Below are 18,859 nucleotides of genomic sequence, written 5' to 3'. Positions count from 1 at the left end.
GACTTTTGCATTCTATGTTTACTGTATATTGTGAGTCAGCCCCTAAGCTCAGGGAACTGACAACAGCACAGAGCATGTGCAGTGAATCAGCAGAAGAGAATATGGAATGCTACTAGTGGCGTAATAAGACACACTGATTTTCACTGTGACCATCTTGGGCTGGTACAGAAGCCCAAAACATAATGTGTAGTATATCTAGCCTTATTCTTTGTTAAGGTTTAGTTCTCCTTTAAGTCTTATTACTACAGATAGTAATGTAATTTTCACAATTTTACTTATTGTAGAAAGTATTTAAATATGTAGATATGATAATGTCTCTCTGGGAAAATAAATAAATACATTTGTTAGAGACAATTCCCATTGACTTCTCTTGAACATCACCAGCTTTAAGTTGCTGGGTTTTTTCTGCTGAATTTTCTGGATTTTTATTTTAACAGACTATTCAATGTGCCAATGAATATCCTTGTGTTTTTTCTGCCACAAATTTTCTTCAATTGTGATGTAAACTTTAATTTTGATAAATAGGCCCCATTGAGTCAAACATGCAAAATCACACTTTTTTTTACTCCGATAAGAATCCCATAAAGACAATGGCATGTTATTGTCATATGATTCTTAAAAACACACAATTTCCCATTTGCAGGTAACAATTTTGTGACAATGGCCTAGGCTGGTGTTTTGCAAAAAAATTTCTGAAATTTCATGTCATTTCAATGTCATACAGTGACATTTTGAAACTGTGTGTGTTATTTTTTCAAAGCTTTGAAAAAGCAATAAGTGCAATTACAAAACATCAGCAAGAGCAAGCAAGCTTCTAGAGAGCAGTAAGTATAGTTACCCATATATTTCCCCATGGGCTATATTGAATTGATCTGATCATTTGGCCCTGGGCAGTGACGATTCTAGTCCACATGCCGCCTAAGGCAGCTTTCCCAATGCCACCCCCACCTCAGCCTCAATATGCTTACCTTTACAGCGCCAGAGGGGCTGCCCACAGTTGCACTCTCTGCACTAGAAGAGCCACATTTCTAGTTTAAAAACTGTAAATTTGACTCTTAAAGTTACCAAGAAAGCCTTTTTGCCATCTGAGGCGAGTTTCTCATCTCTCCTCTTAGCAGCATTGCCCCTGGCCCTGGGGGTCAAATGATTGGATTATAACGACAGGCATACAGGCCATCAGGATGAGGACTGCATCAGTGAGCCGATGTGGTCCTCGATCCTTGCCTTCTAAGATAGACTGTATGGACTGCTGTATTACTATATGCCAACCAGTACTAGTATACTCCTACCCCATGCACTGCCATAGTGGACCTATGATATTGTTTGCCGACACTGGACACTTTACATAAATCTTTACTTAACACTATTATGCCCCTTTAACTGTTTTGCAGAATTGCTGTTTTCTCCTGGTAAACTGCATTTTTTTTCTTCTCAGATTTTATGATTTCCTGGAATTTGCATCATTTTGATTACTGTTGCAAAACTATTGTAGCAAGCTTATACCCATTATTTATCTATTTAAATCTCATATATCCATTTGTAATAAAAAATACTATTTTTATCTTCCGCTAATTTTACTTACAGTTTAGTGAATGGCCAAATACATTAACCCTAAAATACTATATTTATTGATTACTCATACCTTCAAGTTAGATCACGTTTTCCTACCAGTGCTTCCGACATCAAAGTGTGATCACTGTGACTACCTCCAGTGAGTCACTATTACTTTAAGCTTGTGTTAGAATAATTATGCATTAATTATGTGAACCACGTTATTAAGAATGTCAAGTAAACATGTACGAAATGCCCACACACCCATTTGTTATGCAGGCAAGTTCTCTTTATATTCTATATAGGTATACACAGGATGCACAGCTGTTTTAGATTTTTGTATAATAATACAATGTTATTTACTATTAGCGCAATAAGAATAGGCTTATGTAAGCACTGCTTCACATCAAGAATTTCAGTAGATTGTTAGATCTATTAAGCTCCTGTAACTTAACAAGTGACTGGGCAGTTTCTGGCCTGTGTCAGCTGAACAAAAGCCAAACCTACTCTAGACTGGGACGCGTTTGGCCCCATTGCTAGTGCAAAAAGCTTACTTGCACTTTCTTAACAAAGAAAGGCAAATTCCAGTTTAAAAAACTGAAATTCAACTTTTAAAATTACCAGAGATAGCTATTTTCCACCTCAGATAAAGTGGTGCCTTAATTCTTATCTTGCCACACTGCAGGAGAGGTATGGCATGTTGTGCTTTTGTAAATGTACATAGTAATTCTGCCAACGTCTACTATTAATGTATTTTAAAAACATACAGGGCTTCATTACTTCATTCAAATATTTATTATTATTATTTTATTTTAAATATGTGCCATTATTATTTTTTCAGCTATCTTGTAACCCTGTCAGTAAGTTTGCCATCTGGCAGGTAGAAAGAATACTTGATTAGAAGAAAGACCACAGAGATTGGATGGATGGTGTTATTTTATTTTTAGCAAAGTGTCAAATCTACTACTATAATAAATTAATGTGATCAATTTAAAAGCCAGGAAGGCTTTTACAAATTCAGTCAGCATGACAATGATTGTAAACTGTGTTTAAATGTTCTTTTGATCTTCAACATTACCATTTAGATTGAAGACAGTTACTTGTTGTGGCTACTAAAATAGACCATGCTGATCATTTACTGGTTATTTTCTCTACGTGTGTTTTATTAGACACAATTCTCAGTATTGTCTATGGCAGGGTATATTCTGGAGTTTAGTAGCCATGAAAAAGTAGCTGCTACTAGTAGCTCAGTGAGTCTTCACCCTCAAGCAGGTACACCTACAAGATGCTGTTCTTCCCACATACTGTTTTTTTTTTATATCTCTATTAATAACTTTGTATATATTTTTATGTTTATTTAGCACCACTGTATACAGCATGGTACATTAAAATAATGCATTAATAAGACAGGGATCAATATTATACCAGTATAAATACAAAAACACAAACATTCAAAATGCGCCAAAAGCCATATATTTAAACTTAACGCATACATATGGGGTCCAATGTAGCACTTAATATATTAATCTGTATTATTCCCCATCATTCCCCCATACAGCATTTTGTCCTCCAAATGTATTTTTTATCGCCTACGTGTACGATAATCATGAAATTATGGGGCAGCATCAATACTTAAGCCTTTAAATAGAACATTCTATCTGGTTACAAACTGGAAACAAGCAATAGCACCTAAGTGTCGCTGTAGCTGTTGTACAATGAGTGTAGGCGGAACACACTGTGTCACCGGAAGCCGGACGTGTGTATGGTAAGGGAAATAGAGAAGTGAGTTAGGCGCTCTAGCTGGGAAGTCTCTACTGTTCTGGTGGACTACTGTGTAGGTGAGAGCAACTATAATATAGAGCGGTAGCTGGGTTGAGTGACAGCGCGGAAAGACCCCAAAGCGAAGAACGGTAAAGTAACCCAGTTAGTCAGGGCGTATCGAGGAACGATCCGAAAACCAGTCAGAGGGCAGCGAGGAGGCAGCCCGACCAGCTGGCACCAAATCTGGAAGCAGCCACATAGTTGGTGTCAGAGTGACTGCATGAGCGCGGGGTTGACTGAGACTGAGACACCCTTTGCACCCAGATTGAAGGAGAGCAGAGACAGTCGGGGAGTCGCACTGCCTCCCTTCCTATGCTGTATTCCTGAGTTCCTACCCTGCTGCTCCACACAGCATGGCCCGTATCCGGCCCTTCAGCCTCCTGTGCTGCTCCTGCTGCTCCTCGCACGGACACAACAACAACAACAACTCCCAGGAGAGCAGCAGCCGCATTTCTTGCAATGGCATCTACAGCGTGCTCATCGCCCTGCTCACCCTGCACACCGCCCGCACCCACACCGAGGGTAAGCACGGCTCTCTTGCCGCTCCCTATCTGCTCTCATAGAAAGTCATGCACACTGAACACTTTCTGTCTCCTGCCTAGTTTTGACAGTATGAAAATCGGATACCACTGTCTTGATCCAGGTTTTGAAAGGGGAACTTCAGGGACATGCTTAATAAATGTAATAAGCATCATTCTAGTTTATAGCAATCAGACCCAGTTTTTATGTGTCCCTGTAGAGACTGGTACCAAGGGTACAACAAACTTCAATACCATCTAGTATTCAACATTGCGTTACATTTGATGGCGATGTATGAATGGATTTGTCTCATTTATATATATTTGAAAGATATCCTTTTGAATAAGCCATTGGGAGGGCTGTTGACACATCAAATACACATAATGAAAATAGGGGGGGGGGGGGGGTACAAATTTAGCAACAATTTAAAAAAAAAAAAACAACATTCACATCCCCAAAACAATTGTTGGATATAAATAGGAATAACAGCCCCTCAAACAGAACACTTTGATGACAACAACCAGAAACACTACATGTTTTACTAAAACCAAAAAAAATGATTTACTGTGCATTTTACAATTGTAGTCCCTTAATTATTAGATGAAGTTTTAAGTGGCCCCTCCACAAAAGATTCATCCAAACATGGCACTGAGATGAAGACATAATTTGTGTATTCAAATTTAAGTGCAGTCAACACAACTGCATCACCATGGCCTTCTTTTTAGATGAATGATAAGGATCTGCCAAGCAGGTCTCTTGTTGCTAAGATTCAGTTTACCCTAACAATTATGCAGTGGTTTGAATAAGAGACTGGAAAATTTATAGAAGAAGATATGAATAGAAAGATAATTAATACATAAGTCAAAAGGGGTAATTTACAAATGCAAGTGCAAAGAGCAAAATTGCACACATTAAACACAACTGACGAACATACTTGTGCCAGTGCAACTCTTTAGCCTGCTTTGATGAATTGCTTGCAAGGAGCAAAGTATAGGACTCACTGGTGCATAGAAACCCCTGGAATTGGTACTTGCTTGCGGATGTGTTTTCTTTCAGGGTTCATTTAGCCTGTTGTGCCCCCATGCAACTTTACTTGCACCAACTGAATCACTTACAGCAGAATTGATTCCATTCACACCTGTACTGATACTTTAAAAAATAGCAATGAAATTTGTGTGGAAGTGTCTAAAATATGGTGATTTGTGTGTGTTTTGTGCCAATCACAATTTTTGATTTTGCTAGTAAATGCCATACTGAATTTTGCCACTAATCTCCCTGAAAAGCCTTTCCACTGGCAATAAAGGGAATCGCTGGTGGAAAGGCCTTTGCATCACTTTGGCTTTATGAAGTCACACAAAGTTTCCTCCTGCAGGCAACCTCATGGGACTTTGGAAAGCCTAAGCATTGTGTAGGCCCTTCCACCGCGATTCCCTTTATTGCTGGTGAAAAGTTTCTTTGGTGAGATTAGTAACCCGCGGTAGCAGAGCGACTTATCTCCCCATTGGGACACTAGCCTAAAGCTGGCCATACATGTTACAATTAAAATCTTTCCAGCGACCATTGGTTGTTACAATTACGATCTTTCCTGTGACCAAGGCTTTTACCGATATCGGGTGTCTCGTCGATCCACCATACATGCACTGAATATAGTAATATCGGTGTGTATATGGCCAGCTTTTAGTGTTATGGTCCTTCTTCCTAGGTACCTGAGAAATGTTTTATAGCCCATATTTGATAAAGTGAGATAAGAGAATTCTTCACAAATGATGTTTCAAAAGAGTTCCTTGACAAAGGTCTTTGAAGCATTCTACGAAGAATATCTTATCTATTTATGATAAATATACTATCTTTTCATATAATTTGTAATTCATTTACTTACATACAAGGTTATGATATTCGGAAGACCTTGGAGCATTTTTTAGATGGATACAAATTTTTTCAGTACTTTTCAACTCATTATTTTATTGGGAAAGCATGTAATACACAAGTTTTCAGGTCAGATTAAAAAAGGGTCTGCTGACCCAAAATGTTTGATTTGTTTTCTATTTATCACTTACTAACAGTTCCAGGAGCTTTAAATGTTGTATTACATTGCATAGTGTCTGTAACAGCTTATGATCTGTTCTCGAGGGCAAGGGTGCTTATATGTGTGAGAGAGACAGCATTTAAAAGTAATCCCAAATTAAAGCTAATAAAGTGTTATTGTAATGAGTATTTGTCTTACTGTTTCTCTGGAGTCTATGAACAATGGGTTATTGGTTTCTCTGAGGAAGGCCAACTGTATGTATGTATAAATGAACTCGTAAAGTATTTTCTCTGTCTGTCTGTTTTCATGTGTTTCACTTTTATGCATTTCATGCGGCAAGATCTTTGTAGCAGTGTTTCTTTATAAGGCCAGCTTTGTAGTTGGTGCATTTTGTGAAATTTAAATTTTATTTATCCTGACATATTTTTGCAGACATAAATATCATATTAAATTCTACAAAGTAGCGTCCGTTATCCTTAGCTCTCAGAGTACTGAAAAGATAAATGGTATTCCTGATATAAACCGTATTCAAGGCCCTATGGTGTAACAACACATTACAGTACATTTTGCGCCATATTCTGCTATGTGTGCCTGCACATGGGCTGACGCAATGGCTTCGGGTGAAGGTACAACCAAAAGCTTTTTTTTTATTGTAGTGGCAGATTATTGGCCTACATTTATCCACAGGCCGAGAATCCACCCTGTGTGTCATTGGCCTTAGTGTTGCCGCTTTAGGGCTCTGGCACACGGGGAGATTAGTCGCCCGCGACAAATCTCCCTGTTCGCGGGCGACTAATCTCCCCGAGTTGCCATCATTTGCCATCCCACCAGCGAAAATGTAAGTTGCCGGTGGGATGGCACACGCGACAGCGCGATTTCGGCAAATCGCCGAAAATGCCTCGCGAGGCAACTTCGGCGATTTGCCGAAATTGCCTGCGCAGTGTGTACCATCCCACCGGCGACTTACATGTTCGCCGGTGGGATGGTAGTTCAGGGAGATTAGTCACCCGTGACAAGGGAGATTTGTCGCGGGCGACTAATCTCCCTTGTCATAGGCAACTAATCTCCCCGGATTGCCATCTCATCGGAGAAAATGTAAGTCGCTGGTGGGTGGCACACGCTGTGCAAGCGATTTCGGCAAATCGGCGAAGTTGCCTCGCGAGGCATTTTCGACGATTTGCCGAAAACGCCTGCGCAGCGTGTGCCATCCCTCCTGCGACTTACATCAGCTTCCTGCTGATTGGCTCAGATCCACATTCCTAAGGTGGGGGAGTTAGTTCTTAGCATTCTTGAGGGAGGGGGGAGCAGGAGGAGAGGAGAGAGCTGAAAGCTGCGTGTCTGTGGCACAGGAATTACAGACACAACTAATCTTTTTACAGAGAACTCAGTGCAGCGTTTCTGTGAGTGCTTATGGCTGTATTGACCTTTCTGATAAAGCTTACTGAGTTTTTACCTTTCCTTCTCCTTTAAGGAGTCATAATTCCAACTTTCCAAAAAACATTAAATAAAAATTTTGAAAAGTGCTATAGACAGCAGTACCTTTTTTTCTGTGCACTGCTGTTCTGACTCAGAGCTCACTTACAGACCTGATAGAGAAATTTATGGTCAGAGTCAGAACAATGAGTGAGCACAGATAACAGAATAAGATAAACAAATACTGTGTTCAGTTACAACTACAATTGCAAAAACTTGCCACTGCCTGTAGTGTAATTTCTTGAAATACAACTAAGGGCTCTGGCACATGAGGAGATTTGTCGCCTGCGTTTTTTCGCCACGACAATACCCACGAAGAGATTTCATGCGAGTTGAGCTCCAGGCTATCTGCTACCCATGGTACACTCAACAGTTACCCCTCCCACATGTTTACTCAAGTCACTCAGAAAAGGGTCTGTGTGCGATTTGAAACAGCAGGCGATTTGAAGTAGCCTCGTATGTTTTGACGCTGGCGATTTCCATTGATTTAGCATTGGCGTCTTGTCGCCAAATCGCTCTTTTAAAAATCGCCGGCGACAAATCTCCTCGTGTCAGAGCCCTAAACGTTTTGTTCTCTTATCTGGGAGGAGGTCAGTGACTACTTTCTGTTGATAAAGTACATAGAAAAAGTACACCTATAAAGTACACCTATATCTGCCCTCTGCTCTCTTATTAATCCATAAGTTACCACCAAATTTAAGAAAAACATTAAAGGAGAATGCAAGTCAAAATTTAAAAAGCATACTGCCCAATAGTCCTCCTATTTAGTAAAAACGCCACACTTTTGGCTCACCTAATCAAATATTTACTCAGTCACGCTTACATCACATTTTCTAGAACAGGCAGCCATCTCTAAAAAGGTATTCTCCCTGCCTTTCCCTCCTTGCTTCATACTGCACATGTGTTTCATTCACTCCCCCCACTCCCTCTGCCAGATCCGCTTCTGATTGGTTGGTGGGCATGTGTAGCTCAGAACAGGAGACGGGATCAAGTTACACACATGCTCATAGAATAGGAAGGCTGCCGCTGGCACCTACAGGAAGGACAGAGAGATTTCAGTGATGTCACTGTAGTCTTAACACTGCTGTAGGCTGCCAGCACCATATCTCAGAGAAGCAAGCAGGGATCTGGGAATTTAGATATGCAGTAAGTACTTAAAAAGAATGCCTTTAGACTTACTTTTAATTTATATTAACCTTTCATTGTCCTTTAAATGGACTCATCCAGGCCAGAATTGGTAACCTGTATTGGTATTGGTAACCATCTTATTGCATGTCCTCTTCCTAATCCATTTATCCTGCTCAGTTTTTGACTAAAGGTGGCCATACACGGGCCGATAGTAGCTGCCGATATCGGTCCCTTGGACCGATTCGGCAGCTAATCGGCCCGTGTATGGGCACTCCCGATGGGCCTGCCCGACCGAGATCTGGACTGAAATCAGCCAGATCTCGATCGGGCAGGTTAGAAAATCTGCTCGTTGATGCGGTCCCCGAACCTACTTTGCCATTGCCCGTCGTTGTAATTTGGTCGTTTGGCCCCAGGGCCAAACGGTCAGATTACCCTGGATTCTCCTGATATCGCCCACTCGTAGGTGGGGGATATCAGGAGAAGATAAACTCGCTTGGCGACATCGCCAAGCGAGCGGATTTTATCGTGTATGGGGGACCTTAAGATGCCAAATACAATCTCTATTTACTGTGCTGGGCTTGGATCCTCCTTATAAAGGATGTGTATAATTACCATTTTTACTACTATTTTTTTTTTTACTGTATTATTCCACAGTATTGGAAGGACAAAACACATACATAGGGTTTTTAGGTACTCTGTTTTAATATGTGATCTTTGTACCCGTGAAATCATAGATTTGCCTGTCTGACCAGTAACCTTAATATCAGTTATAACGATTACTTTGTGGCAGACTTTAGACAAAACTTTGGGACACAAAACCCATGGGTCAGGTGGGTTCAGCCCGTCCAGTTACCACTAGAAGCAGGTCACAGGCAAGTTTGGGGCCATTTTCTCCACCAGACCCTCTCTGCTCTCTCTACCCTGTTCTAGCACCCTTACTGATGCCACAAATGAGTTGGGGTGCTTATTTATATAATCACATTCAACCAAGCCCCGGTGGTAATATCCTAGATGGGTGGTCACAGGTATATAAATCAGTGAGGTTGGCCGGATCTGTCTCGGGTTGGGTTGGGGCGGATTAGGATTGGTGCAAGGTTGAAAAGCGTTTACCCAATTATGATTATCTAGGATCTTGATCAGAGTTGAAGCTAGAGGTGTATGGGAGCAAACGTAATTGCCAAAATGGCTGCCAAGGGATTTCCAGAACAGCTGTAGTGCCACAGAATATATAGTTGTCTGTCTTGGAGACTTGCAATTCTGGTGATGAGTCATTGCTTCCTGTACATTGTAGTAGCCACTTCTGCTTATAGTTATTTCATTGCTAGCCCCCTTGTTTGTTAAATTGCCTGTGACAAGATATTTAAAAAACATTTTTGGCAAGTACAGGTATCTGACCCATTATACAGAAAGGTCCGAATTATGGAAAGGCCATCTTCCATAGACTCCATTATAAGCAAATAATTCCAATTTTTAAAAATGATTCCCTTTTTCTCTGTATTAAGAAAAAGTAACCCTAACTTTTTGTTTTTGGTTTGAGCTGAGTCAGAGGGTAGGACTGGTTGATGGAAGGTAGCTGTGTTCCCGTGAGTCTTTGTCTACCAAATGTTTTGCCAAGCCACTTGTTCAGATGATGGATCTGAAACAGCCATATATGGAATTTTGATCTTGCTGACTTAAACCACTAGTCTTGAGCCACTAGTGTTCTTTTACCCTGTCCCACAATATGTGTATCAGAAAATAGAGTGTGTTCTTAAAGGGGCTGTTCACATTCAAGTTAACTTTTAGTAAGATGTAGAGAGTAATTTTCTGAGATAATGTGCAATTGGTTTTCATTTTTTATTATTTGTAATTTTTTAATTATTTCAGTTTTTGTGTGAGTGAGTGTGGTTTGAATGAAAGACTGATATATGAATAGGAGAGTACTTGAAAGAGTTAGAAGGCAAATAATTCAAAAACATAATAAAGACCAATTGAAAGGTTGCTTAGGATTGGCCATTCTATTACATAGTAAAAGTTAATTTAAAGGTGAACCACCCCTTTTTGCCTATTACTTTAATAACTAATAATGTATTATTTTTGTTATTAACTGAGCTAAACAAGACCAACAGGGGCATATAATTTACTCCATGTTTTGTCTTTGTGAGGTATATCTTTAGATTACCATTATCCAGGGCTCAAGGACTATGCATAATGTAGCTTAGCAAACAATATGCTTGAGACAAGCCCTATTCATTGAGCTCCTAGTGACTACTGTGTTTTTTTTTATTAAAGGTTAACTACCACTTTAATTTGCAATCCATATATTAGGTATTTGAATGAAAAGCATATGAATTTATACCTGTTATACCTGCACTGAAGCCCCTTTTCCCTCATCAGTATCTAGTGTCTCAGGTTACAGATAAGGAGGAGTTCATTATACAGGGAATTTTTATTTTCCTCCCCACTTCACTCTGAAGAACTGAATAGTTGTAAATCAGAGTTGTTTTAAAGGGAAACTATATCCCCAGAATGAATACTTAACCAGCAGATAGTTTATATTATGTTAAGTGACCTATTAAAGAATCTTGCCAAACTGGAATATATATATCTGTAAATATTGCCATTTTACACCCTTTCCCTTCATCCACCATTTAGTGATGAGCTGTGTGCTCCCTCAGAGATCACATGACCAAAAATAATGCCGGTCTAACTGTAACAGGAAGTAGTGTGGAAGCAAAAGGCAGAACTCTGTCCATTAATTGGCTTATGTGGCCTAGCATGTATGTGTGCCTTGGCTTGTTTGTGTGCACTGTGAATCCTATGATCCCAGGAGGTTTCTTAAAATGGCAAATTTCTATTTAGGAGTACCTAATATCACATACAAACTTGTTTATACAATATATTTTTAAAGAGACCTACATTGTTTGGAGATATAGTTTTCCTTTAAGGGCAAAGATGCAGAATGATTAGTGGCTACACATAATAAGTCACTGCAACTTGTATAGTAAGCTATGACAGCTAAATCACAGTGACTGGTCACTGCTACCAATTTTTTAAAAAGTCACGCAGATTAATCACCCTGTTTGGAGCAAGAAATAAAAACATTTCTTTAATTATGTTCTGCACAATCTGTAGCACAGTAACTGAATAGTGATTGATAAAGCCTTCATGATACAGATCCATGTTGTTTTTTTAAATAAATTATTTTATTATTTTATGAAGTCCTTTTAGTGTTCTTTGTGCTTTGGCTGAGCTCCCAGTGAGATAGAATCGTGTTGCAGTATTTGTAATTTAATACCAGCTACTTTTCTTCTAGTGGCCCATGATTAGGCTTTTTTCTGATCACAATATGGTGTTCTATGACAGTTCTTTAAATTTCTGTTTTTTTATGGTGCTATATTCATGCTACAATTATCTGTTCCTTTAATTAACTATTTTTTATTTATATATTTAAACATTTTTCCTAGCTAGATCTGCTGCTCAAGCCACTTATTCACTGATGAAATGTTCATTCTTGCATAACCCTCTTTACATCATGGCAGATCCCGAATGCATTCACTTGTCAGGTATCAAAGCACCTTGAAAGCCAAATCTGCATCAACACTTTTGTAAATATCTAATTTTTTTGACTTGCCTACAAATATATTGAATTTAATCTGAAGCTACTCTGCAGTTGCATGAATGGAGGGAGTCCTCTGTTGTCATGATAAAGTGGGGATTCTCAACTTGATAGTCACATTTACAGTAAGTTTATCTGGAGCCTAGTTTTGCTACAGTACTTTATAAAGTGCACGAGTGAAAAACATAAAGGCGAATAGGATTAAAGGATTGGTTAAAGCTGTGCTTGCCACATTGCTGGTATATTGCTAGACCAGCTAGTTAAAATGGTACTTCATGGAAATTGTTATATATTTGGAAGAAAGGTAATGTAGATAGAAAATCTGTTTTTTATCAAAATGGGTGGCAGCACTAATTGCAATAAATCAGATGTTTTGGTTTTCCTTTTAACTGCTGACAGGTAAATTCTACAATCTAATTGGTTGCTATTGGATACTAGACCTGGGCAAATTATGTACTTTTTATTTTATGTTTATTTGTAACTTTTCAGGACATTCATAATTTAAGACAATGCCCTGCAAAATTAAAGTCCCTTTGAAAGAAAATAGCTTTCTAGTAACGACACAAGATTCCTTAAAGTACCTGTTTTGGCGGTTGAAGCAATCCATGACCAGTATATATAATGAGGAAAGTCCTATGCTGCTTGTAATAAGATTATATTTTACAGTTGAGAAGTCCTTTGTTACTTCTAATAAGATTATATTTTACAGTAGAGAATAGAAATAAATTGTGTGTTTACTCTTTTACTCTGGCATATTTTGCTGAGTGGCTTCCTGCACTTTGGTAATTTGTCTGCCTGATTTTGCAATTTTCATCTGGATTTGTTAAACTGTTCCAGGAAAATACAATAGCTTTTTTAATATAACTGGGTTGCATTTATTGGCATAATGTGAAATAGTAAAATTAGAATTAAGTTGAATGCCATTATCAGTTACAGTTGTAGCAGGATTTTTTTTAAATGTAGGTGTCCATAAGGCCAATGACTTTTGTTGCATATCTACAGAAGAAAGGTTTGTTGCTCCATTCTCATATGTACCATTTGTTTGACATACATATGCATTAAAGTAATTTATAGGACACCTGTCACGCTGTCAAGCACAGCCTCATCAGAGTTATTAGGCTAATGCCACACGAAGCGTATGGTGCATATTTTCGGCAAGCTGAAAAATGCTTTCCGAAAATACACTCCATGTGCTTAAAACTCCCCCTACCTATGCCTCCACCCGAATGAATTGAATACTCGTGAATACGGGTGAAGGGACATGTAACCGTCATCTGCCTTCAAACGCGAGCCTTTGCATTTTTTCGCATTTTTATGCGGATATCTGCTTACATGTGCCTGCACCTGAGCGTATTCAATTCATTCAGGTGCAGGCACAGGTAGGGGGAGTTTCAAGCATATGGAGCGTATTCTCGGCAAGCGTCTTTCTGCTTGCTGAAAATATGCGCCATACGCTTCGTGTGGCATTAGCCTTAGCAACAGGCAAGCCTACTTGGAGGTCTTTTAGCAACACAGAACACATTTGTTAATAAGGGCTAAAGGTTTTTATCTGTTGCTAAAAATGTATGTTGGCACATAAAAATGAGCTCCCCTTTCCCAAGACAATCCAGTGCACTAAGAATATTAGCTCCTGTTGTGATGCCAAGATAGTGGCATGAATTAATAGTAGTCTGTTTATGCTCATGAAAACATAACCACATTTGTATGACTACAACATGAAAGCAGTCCCATAGAGTTTGAGTTCCTAAAAACCCTAGAAACACATTGATCAACTAACCTTGTTTTTCACTTTGGGGAATAATACTTGACTGACCAAATTGCTGACTAGGAACCTACCCAATGATAGTTTTACTGTTTTGTAAAAAAGTTTTCTTCGGGAGTTACCCAATTTTGACACCCTTTCTCCGATCTGCTGCCCTCCTGCATCATTCTCCCAATATTTAAGCATTATCCCAATTTTTTTTTTCTAGAAAAAGTTCCCTTTAAATGTGGGACATGTCATGCAGCGCATTTGCTCATGTGCATGAAGACATCACTTCCAGTGGCACACAGCTGTGTGTGATGTCACTTCCGGCATCTTGCCCCCTTTAAGATGGCTGACAGCTCTGGTAAAGCCATGACATAAAGAGCAAGGGCACAAACATTACTGAAGTTTTTATCTTTTTTCTCTTTATTTTGTGTGTGGGCAGGCTTTCATTTTTCCAACAAAAAAACGGTATAATGTATATTGTAGGATACCATTCTGTAATTAGAACAGATTGTATGTTTTTATTTGTAAATAATAGGGGGTGCACCAAATCTGTGTTTGTTGGAAATACAAATCAGTGAAATCTTTGGGGGGCAAAAAAAAAGCATACTTCCCTTTTTATGTGGTCTAAGATCATGCGATTTTAAGGGTATGCATTCAGTTCAGCTAGGCAGAAGATTTTTCTAAATCTGTATCCTGACAAAAAAATGCTTACATTTGGTGTGTCCCTAGTAAGTAAAGGTCAGCTTTGTGTGTGTGCTAGTTTTACTTGGAAGGGTTAAACTTGATGGACTCGGGTCTTTTTTAAACCCTGTGTAACTATCCCTTATCCAGAAACCCCCAGGTCCTGTGAAGTCACAGCAGGAAAAGTTAATCTAAACTGCAACTCAGGGCTTTGGGGAAAATATCTATTTTTTGCAGGAATTCAGATACTCGTATATTAAGTATTTATATTTTTCTGTGGCTATATTTTCCTGCAAATTCATCTTTTTTCCCAACACACATCTTTAGGAGTGTTTGTAGGTATAGCAGTTAGAAAGGTGATATAGGTACTTGTCAAGTACATGTGGTTTTTCATGTGTGTACGTGGCAGGTGTAACCACGCACAGTAAGTTGCACTTCACATACTTAATCATCTTGTAAGGCCTTCCCTCTGGCTAGTATTACTGGCACTCTTTCAAGACTCCAGTACACAGATTTTTTTTGATCTGGAAGTCATTTTCTCTTAAAATAGTTTTTCCCTGACGGATAGTTAAAGCAATAGAAGGAAAATTGTGATAGAGTTTGGGCTAATTCTTGATGTGAAAAACCTAGCATTATATTTAGAAGAATATGGTTATGTACGAAAAAGGGCTAATTTACTGACCCAAGTGCATAAATGGTTGTAGATTTCCACGACTTTACCCATAATACAGTGTTAGCCAGAATTCAGTGTAATTGCAGGCCTTTACATAAGAAGTGTTCAAATTATATTAGGGTTTTGCTGACACCATAGTGTGTGCAAATTGTTTAAAAGGGAGCGCATTTTTTGATAGCTTAATGCACAAAATGTCTACATGTCTTTACCATATTGATTATAGGTGAGCGCAGAGGACATCTAGTCTTTGTATATATGTTTGGACTATATATGAATTTTGATCATACACCCCGCTTCTAACTGGGTGAAATAACTAAGAGTTGAAGGTGCTTAAAGACTCTCTCTCTCTTTTAAATGTGCACTTCGTGTTGCAAAAGGATTAAGTGCAGTCACTTTGGAACTGAATGTTTGCAATAAGTTTTTTTTTTTTTTATGTTTTGAAACCTAATTGTTAAATTGCTCTGGGTGATGATTCTCCCTTCCTCAACCCCTAAACAGGGATTATCTTGTTTGTGGGGAGAAATGAAAGTAGACTTTATGGCAGTGATCCCAAACCAGAGGCTCATGAGCCATGTTGCTCACCAACCTGTTGGATGTTGCTCCCAGTGGCCTCAAAGCAGGTGCTTATATTTTAATTTCTGCCATGAAATCATGCTTCAGTTGCATAAAAACTATGTGGACTGCCAAACAGAGCCTCCTGTAGGCTGCCAGTCAACATAAGGAATTCCAATACCAATCACAACCCATATTTGGCACCCCCCAGGAATTTTTTGCATGCTTGTGTTGCTCTCCAACTTTTTTTTTTTTGACATTTGAATGTGGCCCATGGGTGGAAAAGGTTAAGGACCCCTGCTTTATGGGAATCAATTTTTTATATAAAGAAGGACTTTCCGACCTGTGCTGAATTACATATACCTGCAACCCCTGACAAACATTGTTCATTGGCGGGTGCTGGAAATTATACGCCAACAGCAGCTGAGTTGCACTTGGTGTTTTTTGATACCATGTATGTCAGCACATACACAAGATAGGACACACAGGAATAATATATGCCAGCAGATAAAACAGTAAGTGTGACACTGGCCTTATGCTCTAATTCCTTTACACTCTGCAAAAGGTCTGTCACTGTAATGCTTAACTTGTGTCTTTTGGTCAATGTGTAGAAAAGAACATAGCTTCCTGAACATTAATGTATTTATCTTCACACTATGTGGTTATGTTTTCAGCAATTTCCTGTTAAATTGGTCAAAAGTGCTTTATATTCAAAAGGCTTGTGTTCTGTTAATGTAAAAACACTTTTGTCCTTTCATGAATCTTTGTATATAGTTCCACAGTTTCCTTTAAATACTGTTTATCTGATCTGACTTTTAAAAAAAAAAAACCCAACAAAAGCTCCTTGCACCTAAATAAGGCTTGAATGCATTAGCTTTTTCTGAATTAAAGTAATAAACCCTTCATCATTTCTCACTTAGCTAAAATTGCACCAATTTAAATATTGTTTTACCTTCATCTCACCTTGCTTTTTGCAGTCTATGGGCTAAACTACACGGGAGATCAAATTTTATCTGACACCCAAAATCAGCAACACAAGATTATGTAGGATCCAAATCTGATTCCCATAGCTGTAATGCCAGTCAGATCAGATAATGTCAGATGGTGTGTTTTGTTCCTGCATCTACATAGTTTTGCTGCCAATATGAATTCATGCACCTTAGTTGGGACCAAGTACAAGAGACTGTTGTATTATTACAGAGAAAAAGAAAATAATTTTTAAAATTGAAAATTATTTGCTTAAAATGGAGATGACCTTCCTGTAATTCAGAGCTTTGTGGGTAATGGATTTCCGGATAAGGGATTCCATGCCTGTACCAGCAATCTGCCATAGCAAATCTTGTCATGTCTGCATTTTCCTTACTTTTTGTCGTAACTATAAGGAAAATCAGCAAAGTTTTGCACAGGTTTTTGTCACACTTACCAGCTTGAAAGGATGCCTACCTTTTTGCATAGTAGCAGTATATATAAATTAATTTTACCAAAATGGTTAGTAACAAAAACGTCTCCTTTCTAGAATATTAGTAATCGAAGTATGCCTACCTTCTATTCCACAATGCAGAGAAAAGCAGCAGGAAATAAATATTGCACACAGAGCAATGCGACTTCTAGGGGCACATTTACTAATCCACGAATCCGAATCACGAATGGGAAAAAATCGGATTGGAAACGAAAATTTCTGAAGATCGCAAATATCACGAAAATGCTTACGAAAAAATCGTATTAGTCACGAAAATATCGCATTGGTGATCCGAAAGTCACAAAATTTTCGTACCGAACAATTGTAAACAGTGGTAAAACCTTTTTTCCGATTTTTTCGTGCAAACGTCCGAAAAAGTCGTCCGGACGCCGAAAAAATCGGCGAAAATACGCTCGGAGCGTTCGCATGAACCCTCGAGCATTCGTGCCTTTGTAAATGTGCCCCTTGGTGTTACAACACTCTTCCTTGCTCATTTGCGTACCATAGCATACTATGGTTGCGTACCAAAGCATGTGCCAAGAAGGGTAAGAACATACTTTAATTTTTAATAGCCCATACAAAAATACTTATATGCTAAAGCAAATATTATTTTTTGCTACCTCATCACCAGGTTTCCAGGACTGGGTCACTGGATAGTGGTTACTTGGTACAGCAGTTAAATGGCAAGTTCTGCAAAATATTCTGAAATACTGAGGCTTGAAGCTTTCTTCTGATTTTTCTTCATTTCAGCTAAGCTGGAAATGTAATTTAATAAACTGGAAATGAATAGTGCCTCTGTAAACAACACTTAAATCTCTGCACTACTGATATACATCTGCTTTGTATCTTCGTTCTTGGGTTTATACAAACAAAGCTGGAATGTCATTGTAAAAACAGTAAACTCCCTCTGGTATTCTTTATGATTACTTGATTTCTATCCCCCTGTGGATAAGAAAATCCACAACTATCAGTAATAAAAAAAACTTTTCTTTTTGCCACCCCCATCAAGACTTCTCCCTATACCATCAGTATCTGATGGAAATTGTGTTGCAGAGAGAGAGAGAGATCTCAAGTTATGTTAAATACTGCACATACACATACATACACTGAATAAAAGTGTATTTCTTTATACGTAGAAATCATTAAAGAGTAACCTTTGTCTAGTTAAAAGATATGAGAGCATGGGAAATTTTGTTTGTTTTTATACATATGCATACAGCAACCACTGTGGAATTAATTTCTGCTCCAGAGAATTCCCAGGACATTGTTTTATAAATGCTTAACATTTACTTGTATGAACTACAAATAACTGACTGCAATTTCATTTGGATACACCGCGCATGCAGGAAGTCTCTTCAATTACTGCTATGAAAACTCTTTTGCAAGATTGTAGTAGTGAAAGCATATTTAATTCAAGTACTACCTAAGTGGGTGAAATAACCATCAGTACAGTATCTATTCAGTTATGTAACTTCTAGTGGACTGAATTTTATTTAGCACTGTAACTTTCGTGGGATGTTTTAGCAAAAAGTGTTTACTACAGAAAAATGTTGTTCTTTAGTTTGAAAGTAATGGCTGTAAGGTACATGTTTTTACCAATAATTAAGTAACTGAAGGAATTTAATGGA

At 38.5% G+C, this 18,859-nt stretch overlaps 1 protein-coding gene across 4 annotated transcripts in view; it reads left to right on the top strand.

Moving 5' to 3' along the window:
• Positions 1-3,242: 3,242 nt before the first annotated feature.
• Positions 3,243-18,859, top strand: part of tmem131 (transmembrane protein 131) — a 109,509-nt gene continuing 93,892 nt past the window's right edge. For 2 of the 4 annotated variants that reach the window (XM_031895745.1, XM_031895744.1), the window contains exon 1: positions 3,243-3,894. In XM_031895745.1, the coding sequence (XP_031751605.1) occupies positions 3,726-3,894 (169 nt within the window). In that variant the 5' untranslated portion in view covers positions 3,243-3,725. 4 annotated transcript variants of the gene reach the window in all.

This window comes from Xenopus tropicalis, chromosome 2 (genome assembly GCF_000004195.4).
Source record: "Xenopus tropicalis strain Nigerian chromosome 2, UCB_Xtro_10.0, whole genome shotgun sequence".
Lineage (NCBI taxonomy): Eukaryota > Metazoa > Chordata > Amphibia > Anura > Pipidae > Xenopus > Xenopus tropicalis.
The sequence above is the reverse complement of the archived record's forward strand: the minus strand, read 5'-3'. Positions and strand labels throughout refer to the sequence as shown.